The sequence below is a fragment of the Bactrocera oleae genome, chromosome 4 (genome assembly GCF_042242935.1).
Source record: "Bactrocera oleae isolate idBacOlea1 chromosome 4, idBacOlea1, whole genome shotgun sequence".
In the NCBI taxonomy this organism is placed as follows: Eukaryota; Metazoa; Arthropoda; class Insecta; order Diptera; family Tephritidae; genus Bactrocera; species Bactrocera oleae.
In genome coordinates this window covers 23,189,824-23,207,099 of record NC_091538.1, presented here as the reverse complement: position 1 = coordinate 23,207,099, position 17,276 = coordinate 23,189,824, and the positions used below count along the sequence as shown (strand labels likewise).

The 17,276-nt window shown below is 30.4% G+C and overlaps 1 protein-coding gene across 1 annotated transcript; it reads left to right on the top strand.

Annotated features, from left to right (window-relative positions):
- Positions 1-1,220: 1,220 nt before the first annotated feature.
- LOC118682123 (uncharacterized) lies at positions 1,221-3,299 on the top strand. The gene is made up of 3 exons (XM_036369141.2): positions 1,221-1,840; positions 1,904-2,264; positions 2,325-3,299. The coding sequence occupies exons 1-3, from the start codon at positions 1,740-1,742 to the stop codon at positions 2,772-2,774; spliced, it is 912 nt and encodes a 303-aa protein (XP_036225034.2). The 5' UTR covers positions 1,221-1,739; the 3' UTR covers positions 2,775-3,299.
- The last annotated feature ends 13,977 nt before the right edge of the window (positions 3,300-17,276 follow it).

Here is a 17,276-nt window from a genome sequence, read left to right as displayed (position 1 = left end):
CAGCTCGTTGGCAACAAGTTTACGAACAAAACGGCGCATATTTGACTTAAATCGGACAAATGTACACAAAGTTATCATCTTTTGAAAAATCATCTAAAAAACCGAACGAACTTTTTACTTTACCTAATATTATTTTATTTATGTTGTTAACTCAAATATGCAGTGAGTACTTCTTTGGGCGCATCAAAGTGATTTTTCAAAGTCGCGTAACGACACTTTCTGCTCTTTGCTGTGAGCAGCCATGTGTGTTTGTAGCCATAAACACATTGTAGCAATGCATTTGTTGTTGTTTTGCACTCACTCTCCGACATACATACTTATGTTCATTTTGATACGTACGCACATGCATATCTCACTTTGGAGTCATTCGGTTCTCAAACGCTGAACTACTAGACGACGACAAGCGACAGGCAGCTTCTGTCAAATATTATCATACACACGTTCTTATGGGCACAGTTATTTAGACAGCAGCAGGACTTCAAGGCTGCAGACTTGCTGACGACGGGTGTATGAATTAGCCCCCACTGAATTAACCCCCACCGGGCAAAATGACTTAAGCCCCACCAATTTTACAACAAAATTAAAAATGGCGGAAAGTGGGGCTAATGTCATTTTCGTGGGGATTAATTCTTTTTTTTTTAGTGGGGATTCTGTCATGTAAGAACCCCCACGTTTGGTGGGGCTTAATTCATTTTAATTCCGTGATCTTTTATAAAAATAAAACAAACAGTTAGCAACGTAAAAATATAATACTTTTCAAATTTTATTTAATTTTTTTGCGTTCTTTCTCCATATTTTCGTAAGTCTCCGTTACAAAAAACTATTTGATTAAGTATAACATTATAGCTATAGTACTTGTGAGCGTTTGGAGAATTTTCAAGCCATAAGAGTAAATCTGATATTTTTTTGTAGTGAGTTTTTGTGAACGGTATCCATCGTATTAGTTGAAAGAGTTGCGACTCGCTGATTCCATTAACGAAAGCAAAAACACAAACTATTAATTGCGCCTTATAACTTTTTTTTCCAAAAAAAGAATCAATTATAAATCCAGGAACATGAGAAAAGTTTATAGTATCGCTTTTATTTAGTAAGATCTTCCTTGCGTTTATACGATTATTCTCTATTTGTTTCAATTTTTCTATATTCATTTTTATGCAGAATACGCAGAACTGTTTTTAATAATCACTCTATTAAGATTGAATTGTCAAAGATTTTTCCTTTTACGAAAAGTTAAAATCACTAATATTGCACATTTCGTAAAAGGAGAAACCATAATTTTGTAAATAATCATATAATAAAAATCCATCTCTTACAGCTATTTTTTCATGGGATAGTGAATTTCCTGCTGGGGGTTTTTTTGCATTCAATAATAGAGCGTAAACTAACTGTTAAACCGGTTTTGCATTCAATTGTCGAATAACTATGTTATCACATTACATTATATTATGCAAATTTAGTTGTTATGAAATCTTGAAGCGAATAACGCGACGTGATAAAAATATGACTTTAAACTATGAACACGTGGTTGGAAAAAGAATAAATAGCAAATTGTTATATGTTACAGAGGAAAAGCAATTATATTCCAAAAAACTATTAAAAAAGAAAAATATTTTTATGCTTGTTACGTGAAAACATGCAAAGCGAGGGTGTTTTTGAATAGTGAGGTGTGTTATAAGGTTAAAGATTTCATTAATCATAATCATGAAACTCAGGAGGATACGTACAGAGAACTTAAGATTATGAATAATATGAAGACATCCTGTATGGGAATACATCAAGATTCCACTGAACCGAGCGTTCTTGGAAGCATACGAAAAATATTTCAAAGTACTTGCGTTGAGTAGGTTCATTCTTATTTTTATTATTTATTTAAATTAATCACCTCATAATGTCATTATTTCAGATACCCGGTGGAAACAAAAGATATTGATTTTTATAAAATCCAACGAAATTACCAAAAACTGGCAAATAAGCAATTTCTAATTTCTCCTAAAACACCAGCTGATGTTCAAGATGAAGTAACTTTGAAAAAATTTGGGTATACAAAACATACCAGCGATGATGCCTCAACATTTTTTAAGATATGCTGTGATGCAAAAGACTTTGCCTATTGTTTGTTTTGTTCTGACAAAATAATATATCTAATGAAAGAAAATATTCCTTCAAATGTAGAGAGAAAAATACTGGTTGATGCAACATTTTCTGTTTTACCTATTGGTAGCTTCAAACAGCTTTTAATTATTCATATTGAATATTTTGAAACGGTATGTTGATAATAATATTCAATTTGATAAATTATAAATATTTTTTTTTGTTTTCCTCAGGTGTTTCCTGCTATATTTGTTCTTATGAACAAGAAAACAAAAAAAAGTTACGAACATGTGGTTAACTATATTAATACTAATGTGGTAAAATTAGACGGAGCGGTGTTTATGGCGGATTTTGAAATTGGATTGCGTAGTGCTATAAAAAAAATATTTGAATATTCTAAGCTATTCGGGTGCTGGTTTCACTATTGTCAAGCAGTACGAAGAAATATTGCTACAAAACACAAGAATCTGGCGGAATTTATTAGGCAAAACCGAAAAGCATCTATATCTTACCACAAAATATTGTCACTCCCATTATTACCGGAGACACACATTGTTAATTGCTTTTCCATCATCAAAGAAGAAATTGCCACTTTCGACCACTTGTTTAAATTTGAATCTTTTTTAAAATACTTTGAAGAGCAATGGCTAAAAAAAGTAAGTTGTTTTAAATCGCAAAAGTAGGGAATTAGAATTGGTTATCAACAGCGGTGGTGCTTTAGGGAAATCAAAAAGAAAAACAAAGGAAAACGTTATGAGAGCAAATCTAATTGCTAAAGCGGAGACGGACCTGCTTAATGGACTCATAACCGCTACGAGTTTGTTGGATATAATGGTCTTCTCTAGAAACAAAATAGTAACTGATATGGAGCCTTTTGAAGACATATTCGAAGGTTTAGAATATATGGAAGAAGAATCTGAAGTCGAAGAAGAATCCAATGCCACGGAAGAAGGTGCAGCAAATCCTCCACTGATATGCATAATTTGTTTGAAAAACAAACCTAATATTTTGCTTTTGCCATGCAAACATTTAAAATTGTGCAGTGACTGCACATCTAAAATAGAAGCAGAGAGTGCGGCAAACAATTTTAATAAATTTAAATGCCCTTTTTGTCGTCAAGATGTTGACGAATATTTACATATTTTTATTTAATTATTTTCTTTTTCTCACATTTTCATATTTTCATTTAATTCTTTACCATTTTCTTATTAAATATTACATACATATGTATAATTGAATTTTTGTTAAAATTTTGATTTAAAAACTTGAAGTTTAAAGCAAGCAAAATAAATTAAAAATGAAGTAAAGTGGGGCTAAAGTCATTTTCGTGGGGAGTAATTCCTTTATATTTTGTGGGGATTCTGTCATGTAAGTACACCCACGTTTGGTGGGGCTTAATTCATTTCGATTGGTGGGGATAAAATCATTTTCGTGGGGTTTAAAGCATTTTTTTTCGTGGGGATTCCGTCATTTTTGGTGGGGAAAGATTCACTGAGAAATTGGTGGGGCTTAAGTCATTTTGCCTGGTGGGGGTTTATTCATACACCCGCCGACGACAAGGGGCAGCTGTAGTGTTGCCACTAATATGTGAAATGTAAAATTATTCAAAGCTCTAACAAGTCCAACGTTATCTTACCAACATAAGCACAAAATAGCATTGATATATAGATATTATATGCTTACAAGCAGTTATAGATGCCCATGGTGAGACAACAAAATATTAAGCTTCAAATTTTAGTGCCTTATTGAATTTTTTTATATTAAAATGCTAGTCGTACGTTGGCTTTTGTCAATCATACTTTATAGTTTTTTATGAACAGTTTTTTATAATTATCATGGAATCCTTTTTTTTATAATTTCTTATACAACAAAACTGCATCATTACTTTCTCCCTATAATTTTTTCATTCAGCAAGACATCAAACATATGGGTCGTACGTAGATTTTTGTCGCCCACTGTATGTATCATTTGTAATAACAATTGATAATTTAAAACAAATATTTCTTGCCCAATTTCACTTTGAACAAAATATTTAAATTTCATTGAAGTGAAAGGTTTTAGTACGGCAACAACGAAATTGTGTACATCGCTGTCGCTGCCATCTGTAAAATGTTCAAGAAGTTGACTTTAAGACGACATTTGCCGACAAAAAAATTTCGTTGTCGTACAGTCGTCTTGATTTTTCAAAACTGATATATTTTATACTAATAAATTTAAATAAATACAATATTCGCAATTATTTCGTTATATTGTATTCTTCATTCTTGTCTTCGAACGTGTGTACATACTTTTAAAGAGGCCGCTGCACATACTTATTTATTATTTTCTCTTACAGTGGCGGAATACGTGCCTGCGTACGTGAGAGTGATAGACACACTACGTGAACGGAGCATACAAACACGCATTCCATACTAATTGTAATTAATTTTCATTGATCGAACTATTATTCTGCAGATTTCGCAATGCCTAAAATCTCCCAAGGAGAACTCCAGAGACACAAGCTCGAGAAAATCTGCTACGTGTTAAGAAAACAGCTAAATCAAGAGCGGACTGTAATCGAGAATACAGACTACGAAAAAAAGCTTGGAGAGTTGCTCTAAACCAACACCTGATTGCATGTATGCATGCTCTTCAACCAACGACAATGTACATATGTATGTATTATGAAAGACGAACCATCGCAGCAAAATGCAATCGCAAATGAAGATATTAAAATGGGCAATAGTCGCCTTCAATATCGCGAATATTTTCATAGTCGAGATAGTATGTACTTATAATATACAAAATGATAATATCGTCGATTTATTATTATTCAAGCTGATCACCAAGAGTCATATTTGCCCTCACAACATGTCGTTGAAAATACATAACTTTACTGAGTAGTACCAGTTCATTTAAGTTCTCTGGTTAAACTACATTCCTTTTATTTAAATCTCTGTGTGAAAAAAATACAGATTCGATCAGGTAATCTCGGCTGTGTCACACAGATAGAAAAACAGCTGATTCTTTGGTTACTTGTAGGCTTGTACAATGTGGTAGACTGACTTTATTGTCGCTTTGACCTATCGTAAGCGCTCGTTTTACGCTCTTCGTTTGTGCATGTAATGCTGGAAACAGTCACCGAGGAAAAACCGTAGACCGAATCAGCTGATACGACCTAACTTATGAGAGCCCAATGTAAATGAACACTTACCACCGTAGGTAATTAAAAAATAAACTTGGCTATATTTGAAATATAACTAACTCAAAATCTCAGTGGAATACATTTATTTTTAATAGGTAGACAATTTTAAGAGTTGTATTTTATTATTAAGCTTTTACATTATGAAAAATTATAACTAAGAATCCTAATGTGTGCAACATCATATACACAAATTAAACAATGACAACATTGGTGAAATGAAAACAAAAAAGAACAACTGATTTCTAGCTTTTGACAAATTTTGTTTAATACGGACGGAAAGTACGCAAAGGCTGCTTGTCAGTGACTGCACATGCTAAGATTTTTCTCATCCTTGATTATAATGAATGCGATACTTTAAACATTAACACTCCACATTTTCATATGTGTGCAATAAATTCCACTGCACATACAATGAGTTTGACTGATTTTAGCGATATCAGGTTGAGTAAATGTAAAACATAAAAAGAGATCAATATACATATCTCCTAACGAAGAGTTCGTTGGTTATGTACAATCATGGTTGTGCTGCTCTCCTTGGCAGGAATGATGATCACATACCATTGATTCACTATGGTGACTTTAGTGTAAGGGATGCGTTCTCACTACTACTTCAGTTTTTTCGTCAAAAATTCGGTTTAGATATAAATAACGACCGGAAAATTGCCACGACTAAATCATGAACAAGGATTGACGCTCTATTCTCCAGAAATCTATACTATTGACAATCACGAACATATAATATGTATGGTTCATACTCCATTTACCATGAAAAGTAATATCCGTTATACCTATACCTGCTCGGACTGAAGATAATGTACAAATTGAAGACATAAGTTAAATTTGAATACATCTTATTATTTCAATTATCTCTATAATATGTACAATACAACTCTCTCTCTCACTCTCAATCTCAAATAATGTGTTAAGAAGTTTTCACTTCTATCACGTGTACTGTGCTCCATTTTCCATATTTTCTTAGTTTTTAAATGTTAAGGAGACAAATGAGCAGCAATTGATTTTCATATACGTCATATGTATATACATATATAGAATATACGGCGGGATTCGACGGGACGAATATAAGTTTGTATATGAAAATAAAACTTTTTTAATACTTTTCTGGAAATTTTCCCACATTTTCTCACCGTTTAAACCTTTCTTGGGCATCAACGAATATTTCAAGACTAAAATTAGCCAAATCGGTTCAGCCGTTCTCGAGTTTTGGGAGACTAATTGCCGTCTTAAATAAAAGCGACAGCGGCAAATTATTGTCAAAAATTCCCCATGCCCCTAGATTTTGTTTGGTATATATGTATTAAACAGCTGCGCGAATGTATTCGTTTTTGTAATCATTCTCTTTACTCTCAAAACATGTACAATATTTGCAAATTATATTTATAAGAGTTGAGAGCTAATACATTTGTTCTTTTGATTAAGTATTGAAAATTCAAACATCTTTTTCTTAATATATAATATTATAAAATCACAAAAAATGGTTTAAATAGTTTCTGCATATGTTTAACGGATACATGTATTATAATATTTAATCTTAATAAATGTTAGGTATTTTAATTTATATTCGCAAAAATTATTGTTTTGTCCGATCTGGCTACAATGGAAAATATTATAAAATAATTTTGAGGCGCTCTTATACTGAAAAGAGTTGGGCATCCCATTATCCCTGAGTAAAATATATATTTGACGAATGGAATGCGTGATATCAACGGAGTATTCTTTATTCTCATGTCATTACTCTATGGTTTTGTTTTTTTCAACTACAAATAAGCGAGTGCTTGAGAACACTCCATGACAAGCGCTGCTATGAATGAAAGAAAAGAATATTGCGACGATTGTGCAAATTAACTTCCTCCTATGTGGAAGTATTAAAAAATATATTTTCTGCGCAACGCACGGAAGAAATCAAACGATTGGGTTGAGTGGTCCTGATCATTGTATAAATCTACAGGTAGCCAATCCTAAGATTTTCACTAATACACATTCAAAAATATCCCACTTGGTACGGGTTGCCTCGAAAATTCTACTACTAAAATCACACTTGGTACGGGTTGCCAACCAATATTCTGCTACTAAAGTCACACTTTGTACGGGTTGCCAACCATTATTCTGCTACTAAAACGTCCAAATGACAGAAATCTGGTATAATGTGTTGCCGTGTTATGTTTTAAAATTTATAACTTTAAGAATGTTTTTATTACATATTCAAATATTTTTCGGTTGTTTTAATTCCTAAAGATTAAATTTACATTTTATTATTTAAATTAATATTTATTGTGTTGAAATATTATTAAATGTTTCCAATTTTATCAAATATAATAATTATTTTATAATTGAATTGTACCTGATTTTTATATATTTATTTTCGTTTTTGTTTAAATCAAGTTGAATATTTCAACTTATATTGTTAATGTTATTATTATTCATGAACCTGATTCATGTACCTGATTTTATGTATATATCTTTTCGAGTTATAATTGTTATGAAAAGTAGATTGTTTTAGAACTGTATATATTATATGGGTGAATATAGGCCTCCTGGGGAACCGAACACCCAAAAGAGATCGGTAACGCGCCTATATTGCAACCTCAAAAGTGGTGAGGTAAAGCAATAGATATATAATAATCTTTTGTTTCGAAAATTTTCTTGAAAGTTTATTAGTAAAGATTATTTTCATTACAAATACATGTTCATAAGCAAATTGTTAAACTACATCCTTTTATTTAAAACTCTGTGTCAAAAAAAGGCATATTCGATCAGGTGATCACGGCTGTTTCACACACATAGGAAAACAGCTGATTCTTTCGCTACTTGTCAGCTTATACAATGGTCCTGATGGGAGACTGAATCTCTTTATTTCAATTTGCTCTTATATAATATATACATTTTTCTTATATGCTTAAGTCTTACAATAAGTGTCAATTTACAATATTCGCTTATTCAGCAATTAGTTTTATTGTTTACATTGTATGGGTGGTCTTAGCTTAATAAAAAGAGTATTGGTTGCTTAAATAAGCAAAGATGCTTATTTAAGAAGCTGTGGTCTTAGCTTTATTGAAAATAGTATTAATTACTTAAATAAGCAAAGATGCTTATTAAGAAGTTTTATTATTGCTGAGTGCAAAGAAATAGTTTTGTTTATAATGATCGTAAAGATACTTTGTGGAGGCTGGCGTTAACTCGCCCCTCTCAATATCATTTTTTGATAAGTTATTTATTTTATTCAAAATAGCGTTATATGATATTTTTTGAGATTCTAAATTTCTAATTATTTTAGAATTTTTATAAGATTCTTTAATTTTTACAATCCTATAAATTATGTACATTATTAACAAAATTATAAGTATGTACCATAAAAATGAATGATGTTTAAAAACTTCCATTCGTTCAGCTAAAATATTTATGTTTTCAAAGTTCATTTCTTTATTTTTTGTTTCAATATATTCTATAATTTCAAAAGTATTAATATGATTGTTTTTTAAATATTTGCAAATTTTACAATCGACATTTTTATATATAACATTATTAATATTTGTATAATTTTCAAAAGTAACAAAGTAAATTCCATTTATAGCATAGCCATCAACTGTGTTATTTCCGGAGACTAATATTGCTCCTTCTTTAATTACATCTATTTCTTAATTTTTTTCTTTTATTTTTTTACATTTACCTTTTTTTCTGGACAAAATATCTGATAGGCAAGTATTTGTATTATTAATTTTACAATACGTGTTTATCATGTCTTTTTTACAACTTTTTATATTAATATTATATATTCTTTTTTGCATTTCGCAATTTCTTTGTCAATTACTAATTTACCGTCTTCTTGTGTGATTGCTCTTACTTCATAATATTTACAATCATTTATAATTTTAGGATACTTAATATATAAAACAATTACATCATTATTTTGTAATATCTTAAAGTTAGAAATGTCCATTAAATCAGTTATAGTCAATCGTCCGTGTTCATTTTGTATTGTATTTTTTATCTCATCTAAATGTAAAATTGCAGGGTTTAAAATTCCTATTTTTGCCATAGCTATCGTATGAACCATATTTTGTAGTTCAGTTATTAAAAATTGATATTTCCTTTTCGTTAAAATTTTAACATGTAAATTTTCGTTTACATTTTTAATTGTTTTTGTTAATTTAGTGATTATTTTAAAAATTTCAGAGTTTGTTGTGTATTGTTTATTGTTATTTTCAATTAGTTCGTTTAACTTATTATTTATTAACACTAAATCGTCATGATCTGGTGTTCCTGCTATCCACTTCCATAGTGTCCCTAATTCATTTATCCCTCTCTTATATCTTGTATCTTTGTTTTGTATTTGCCCTAATAAAGTTTCGATAATTTCAATTTCTGATTCTGTATTTAAATCATTAATATATGCTACCTCATTTTCATTATTCCCATGTAAATTATTATATCTGTATTTTTTATTACTATAACTTTTGTCTGAATTTATAAGTTCTCTAAAATAAGTTAAATTAGTAATGTGAAAAATGTCGCCATAGTCATTGTATAAAGCTACGTCTCCGTCCTCTAATAACACATAATTTTCTCTTGTATAGTCCACAATGTCCGTTATTGTTTGAACAATTAATATTAGAAATATTAAGGGTATCATTTTCTGAAAATATATATTCAAGATTTAATATTATCTTTATGTACTATTCTATTTCTGTAGTTAATTTTAACCTTATTCCATAAATCTTCTTTTATTACTTGTTTCTTGTATCTAGGATTTAGCTTATTTCTTTCCCCTTTTCATATATAACATCTCCTCTATGTTTTGTTAAATCCAGTTTTATGTTGTCTTTCTAGCATCCTAGTTTGTGCTAATAAAAGTTTATCTGGTAAATTATCATGAGAGACCTTGTTATAAAGGACTTCCAATGGTTTCTTATCAGTAACCGAATGAATAGTTTTATTGTATTGGTGAGCGGCTCTATATATTGATTCTGAAAATCTGATTAAATTATATTCTTGTTTTATACATCGTGATATTTCAATTATTGTTGAATGGACCCTCTCTATCTGACCATTTGTTTAATAACCAAAAACTTTGAATAACTTTCGATACATGTAATGAATTTTAATGATTGTGCATAAAATATATCTATGTGTATTTGAATTCCCTCCTCTTTAGGTATAGGGACCACTCCAATAGGTATTTTTATAGGATGTCTATCATATTTATTTTTATTTCAAATTTCACAATTTCTAATGTATTCTTTAAATTGTTTATGCATTTCTGGCCAATAGTAAAAAGTTGAGATTTGTTTAATATTTTCGTCGAAGCCCCTGTGCGCTCTGTTATGAGTTTGCTCTATTATTGTTCCCTGGTCTTCTTTGTTTGGGAAAGTTTTTTGTAAATAAAAACTTGTTAGTAAATGTTTCTTTTAATTTAACCTTTATTTCATATAAGTCTTCAGGTGTACAATATATTGCAGTTACAAGATTTGGTTGTAAAAATTCTTTTAGAATAGTCATTAAATTTTCGAGTGTATCATATTCAATAATATGTCTAGTTTTATTAAAATTATTAATAGATTCGTGAATTGTAAAGCGACCTAAGAAGTATTTGTTGCTTGAATTGATTTAATGGTTTTTTTGTTTTTTGAATTTGTGTATTATCAGAACTCTCTGCTGAATGTTGTATGTCCATTGATGAATCATCAGTTATATTATTTAAGTTTTGTCGGGATAAGCATCCGCGACTATATTAATTTTTCCCGGTTTATAAATCATTTTTGGAGCATATTCCTCAATAATGGTATGCCATCTTTTCATTTTTACATTAGGATTTCTTGAAGAGACTGCAAAAGTCAAAGGTTGGTGATCTGTATGTATTTCTAAATCTGATACTCCATAAGGGTAGTTTCTAAAAGTTTTTAATGCCCAAACTATGGCATAAAGTTCTTTCTCATTTGTTGCATAATTCTTTTCTGTGGAATTCAATGTTTTAGAGCTAAACGTAATAGGTTTTCCATCTTGGCTTAATACACCACCTAATGCATCATTTGAGGCATCGGTTGCTAATATAATTTTTTTATTAAAGTCTGGTTGCGTTAATTCTACTTGATTGGTTAGTAATTGTTTTAATTTTTCAAATGCTAAAATTGCATCCTGTTCTAATCGAACTTCAATTTTCTTTGACATATGCTGAGATACATGTCCGATTTTCTCCAGATAAATGTTTGTTTATTGGTTTAGCTATTGCTGCGAAATCTTTGATAAATTTCCTATAATATCCAATCATTCCCATGAAACTTCGAAGTTGTCGTACTGTTTTTGGTAATGGAAAATTACAAATCGCTTCGACTTTATGCGGATCCGTTTTGATTACTTCTATTGCAACTATATATCCCAAAAATTCAACTTCATTTTCAAAATATTTTGACTTTTCTAATGATATTTTCGTATTCGATATTTTAAGTAAGTTGATTACTTGATTCAAATGTTTTTATGATCGACTAAATTGCGGGAAAAAGCAATTATATCATCAATATATACGTGGCAGAATTTTCCAATAAATTCTCTTAATACATTATCCATAGCTCGTTGGAAAATACTTGGTGCATTCTTTAAACCAAATGGCATTCTTAAAAATTCGTATTTTCCATTATTTACTGAGAATGCAGTAGTCTCGATGTCCTCAGGCTTCATTAAAATTTGGTGAAATCCTGATTCTAAATCGATTGTAGAGAAATACTGTGATCCTCCTAGATTTGAAAGTATAACATTTGTATCTGGTATCGGATATGTATCCGAAATAGTAATTTCATTTAGTTTTTTGGAATCCACTACCATTCTTAATTTTGCTGTGTCATCATCATTGATACCCTATTTTGGTACCACCCAGATTGGAGAATTATAAGGACTTTTACTTGGTCGTAGAACTTCGTTTTTTAAAATATTATCGATCTCTTTATTCTCAAAAGCATTTGATGCTAAAGGATACTGATACTGTTTACTCCAAATTGGAGTATTTACCGAGGTTCTTATTTCCGCACGAATATCCGTTCGAAACGGTAAATTCATGTTTATTGAAGAATGTATTTCATTTATTTTATTTCTTATTTTTTTCCTCAAATATTTAATTCTTTCTTCATTTATGCCGGTATTTTGTTCGGCTGGTGCTTCAGAGAATTCTTCCTCTAAATTTATTTTGTTTATATAATCTTCTTTATTGTCGGTAAGTCGACTGGCGTTGTAGAACTCTTTTGTTCCACAATAAATTTTATTTTTTTGTGGCCGGAATTATCATCGGCTGGCGTTGTAGAATTTTTTTGTTCCACATTATATTTTTTATAATTGAATTTTTTACTTTTGTTGCCGGTATTACCATCGGCTGGCGTTGTAGAACTTTTTTGTTCCACATTATTTTTAATATATTCATTGTGCTGGTATAAATCTTCAGCTGGCGCTTTAGGAGTCTTTGCTCCCAAAGTAATTATATTTCCTTTAATATCATGTTTCTCAGATTCATCTCCTAAGCGAAATATGTCTTCTTCCTTTTCATTATTTACTATCAATTTTTTTTCTTTCAAGTTGATCACTGCATTAATTTCTTTCAGGAATTTGTATCCAATTAAAAAATCTGCTTCTAAATTTTCGATTTCGTAAAAAATTTGTCTTTTACCAAATAGAGTAATAAAATGATAATATCGTATTATCGAAAATCCATTAATTGTTTTTACTCTTTTATATATATTTAATTCGTTTTTATTCTTATTGTGATGCGAAAATTGCTCGCATATTATTCGATTCTAATTCTTGTGCTTTTGCCAACGCATTTGGCAAATCACTTGGTGATAATGAAAATATTATATTGGCTAAATTTCCATTTAGACCGGTTATAAATATACGCAACGCATCCCGCCTATTTTTTGCGTTTAATTCTTTAGTTACGGCATTATCTGATCCGTAAGTCATTATCGTTTTATTAATAAGTAAAGTAAATTTTTCATTAACCTTATTATAGTATTGAAGAAGTGCCCTGTCGCAAAATACTCATCTCCGGTTCGATAATATGAGCTGGTCGTTTATCCGCGTAAGCAAAATCGAGTCGTGCCAAAATAGCATCGAAATTAAGAACCGTCCCGTGATTGGATAAAATGTCGTTAGCGTCGTTTGTAATTTTATTTCTTAGTATAGTTAATGCAGCAAAATATCTACGGCTGCCCCTTACATATAAGCTCATTGCGTTATTGGCTGATTTAGTTTGTTTTCCGTTAAATTCTGGTAGTGACTTGACCACCTCAAGTGACTCATCACAATTGATATGTGGATCAATCACTTCTATTTTATAATCAACGACTGTAGTTGACTGTGTTAAGTCCTGCAGTTGCCTTCGCAACTCCTCTACCTCTAATCTAAGAGAAGCATTTGTTGCAGTTATTAGTCTAGCAACAAAATTCTCGTTCTCACTATTTAGAGCCATTTTTTATTATTTTAGTTTTTGTATGTTTTAAATATGGGCAAGTTTCAGTTCTATGGTTGCCCTTGCAATGATGACAATAGTACAGCCTTTTGTATTTTAGTGTACTTGAATTATTTCCCATTAAAAAAAATATTTTCTTCTAGGAAAGAATGCTTTTTATTTTTTCCTATGTGATCCTTATCTTGTTTTGTTTCTACTACAACCTTTTAAAATTTTAATAAGATTTATCTGATCTACATTTGTCTGAGTCAGTTGGTAAAGCGTCTGTCATTTTTGTCAAAGTTTTGGAAATACATATTTTATTTTCTTATGTATATAGATATATATTTTCTTTGTTTGTTTTCTTTTCTTACAATAATTTTTTTGATCCTTTCTAGGAAAAGAAACTCTTTTATTCTGGAGGGTCTGGAGTTCAGAATCGCAGAAATGAGTTTATGTTATAAACCGGAGGGTCCCCCTTGCGGTGGTGAATCGCGGTTTCAAAATATTTGTTATATGGCTGATCGAGCCTTGATTTATAACATTTTTTTTTATAAATTTGAGTACTTATACTTAAAATATTTTATGTTACTATGATTATTACAATAATACAATTTTATTGTTATAAATTTAATATATATTAAATTATCAGCTTACTAGTTTTTCGTCCTTCTCTAAAGGGGTTTGTTGATTGGTGTTATAATTCCTTTGCTTCTGTTGATTCCTGTTTAATTGCCTCGCTTGTGTTGATTGTTGTTTAATTGCTACGCTACTGTTGATTGCTCGCACGGGGTTTGTGTGCCTTTGGCCGCTGAAGTTTTTTTTGCACTATTCTTTTTGTTCTGACTCTTCGATTGTTAATATTTGATGTTATGTTTTATATTTTTTTACACATTTTATTCAATTTGAATTGCTTCGAAATGGGCGTAGTTATAGATCAACACTTTTGTTATGGTTCGCTTGCTGTTATTGTTATTTCACTACATAGCGTTCCATTTTTTGAAGATTCGTTTGTTTACAGCGTTCACACTTGTTTGCTTGCAATCGCTCTACCCATAAAACAATACTATATTAGTAAGAATAAATTGATTTCTTACTTCACGCGAAAATATTTTCCACAATTCTTACTCTTCAAACTTTAAAAATCTTTAGTATTAGAACTTTTTGATTTTTTGATATTTGAATTTTTTTTTTTTGGTTTTTGTGTTTTTTCTTTATTTTATTTGTGCACTCGCGTAGCCGTACTTTTTATTTTCGGGCCTTTTATTCGCGTCGTGCTCGCGTAGCCATATTTTTGATTTTCGGGCGCGTCTCACTCGCGTAGCCGTATTTTTTTTTTTTCTCCTCCCGAGAGGATACTTGATTGCTATTTTTTTGTGGTTTCGACACACGTCACTATGATTATCCTTTCGGCTAGGGATACTTGTTTTTTTTCTCCCTTTTTTACCGAGGATATCACTAACACATGCCCCACGCGTTGGGCGCCAATTAACTTCCTCCAATGTGGAAGTATTAAAAAAATATATAATATTTTCCGCGCAACGCACGGAAGAAATCAAACGATTGGGTTGAGTGGTCCTGATGGAAGACTGAATCTCTTTATTTCAATTTGCTCTTATATAATATATACATTTTTCTTATATGCTTAAGTCTTACAATAAGTGTCAATTTACAATATTCGCTTATTCAGCAATTAGTTTTATTGTTTACATTGTATGGGTGGTCTTAGCTTAATAAAAAGAGTATTGGTTGCTTAAATAAGCAAAGATGCTTATTTAAGAAGCTGTGGTCTTAGCTTTATTGAAAAGAGTATTGATTACTTAAATAAGCAAAGATGCTTATTAAGAAGTTTTATTATTGGTGAGGCAAAGAAATAGTTTTGTTTATAATGATCGTAAAGCTACTTTGTGGAGGCTGCCGTTAACGTACATAGATTGGCAAGTGTTCAATCAACAAAAATATAATGGGATTCCTGAATTTATATGCCTTCATTTCGAGTTTCTATTTCTTATTTTATTGAAGTGTTGTTTTTCAAGCACAATAGTGGAATAATTGGATTGTTTTACTAAAAATTTTGAAGAAGCTTCTAAGCAATTAGAAAGTGATAAACATCTGACATTGCATTTATCAATTATTTATATACTTACATAAGCTGAAAAAAAGTGTACAGTAAATTTAATCAACAATTATAAAGGCATTATTTAGAATCAGTTGTTATTGATAATATAACCATTTACCATAAAATTGCGTTGTTTTGGTTTCCACCTGCAAAACAACTATTGCAATATAGTGAAGAAGAAAAAACCAAAATTAAAGACAAACGCATGAATTTGATGTTAAAATATATATCAAATGCAGATAATGGAAATATAGCTCAAATAGAATCAAAAAGTAATGAGCTTTTCAGTGATTTCGTAAAATGTCAGTCAATTTGTAATCCAACACAACGCGTTGAAAAGGAATTTAATCGATACCAGAGTTTGGACGTAGCCTTTACAACTAGCCTTCATGTTTTACAATGCTAGGAATTGCATAAGTATGAATTCTTTACAAAGTATCGTGCAAAATATTAGCAACTCCGGCAAGAAGTGCATCCTCCGAGAGGATATTTTCCGTAGCGCGTAATTTACTTTCAGAAAAAGAACACTTCTCTCGTCCGATAACGATTCCGTCATCCAAATAATGTTTTTAAATATTGTTGCTACAAAAAATGATTTAAAAAATAATATTTTAAATTCCCCTTAAAAATATGTATGAATATGTATGTACTATATTAACTGATGAATTCCAACGTAAGTTTTATTTGAAATTAATACATATTTTGCTTTCGTTTTGTTTAAATTAAGTATATATGTAAGTATGTACATAAGTATAAGCATATGTTATTTTTATTTATTATTATTTTAAAATAAAGTTCATTTATTGTTGAATTTTCCACTGTTAATATGTATTTAATTCATTTCGTTCATTTAATAACAGCATCATACAAAATTATATACATGCATACATATGTACATTGTTGGACATTTAGGTTGAAGATCAACTTGAGAATTTTATTGGATACCAACTTGAGAATTAAGGTTTTCTCCAACTTTGGAGAAATTATTTTTTAATACCTATTGGGACATTACCGGTATATTCTTGTTGACATGTGATAGTTTTTCATTTACGTGTGATAGTTTCTCGTTATGTGAGATCCACCACACAAAATAGACTTGTGGTTAAATCGAATGTTTCTATTCCGATTTACGTATTTTTACGAGATACCGCTATACAAATACGCATAGTAGCAAAAATAATCCAGCAAATGTTAATTTTGACATATCCACAAAATGCATTGTTTTTCTAAACTGTGTGAAATTCCAAATTTTGTGAATTTGTAAATTTTTTGAAAACTTCAATCATTAAAAAATCTATTCAAATAAACGCAACTAGACAAAAACAATTTAAACGCATCAAGAAATTATAATTATAGTACAGGTAGCCATTTCATATTTTCCATTTCTTTGAGAGTATTCTCAAATACTCTACCTTCAGTTGCAAATGTTGAGAATA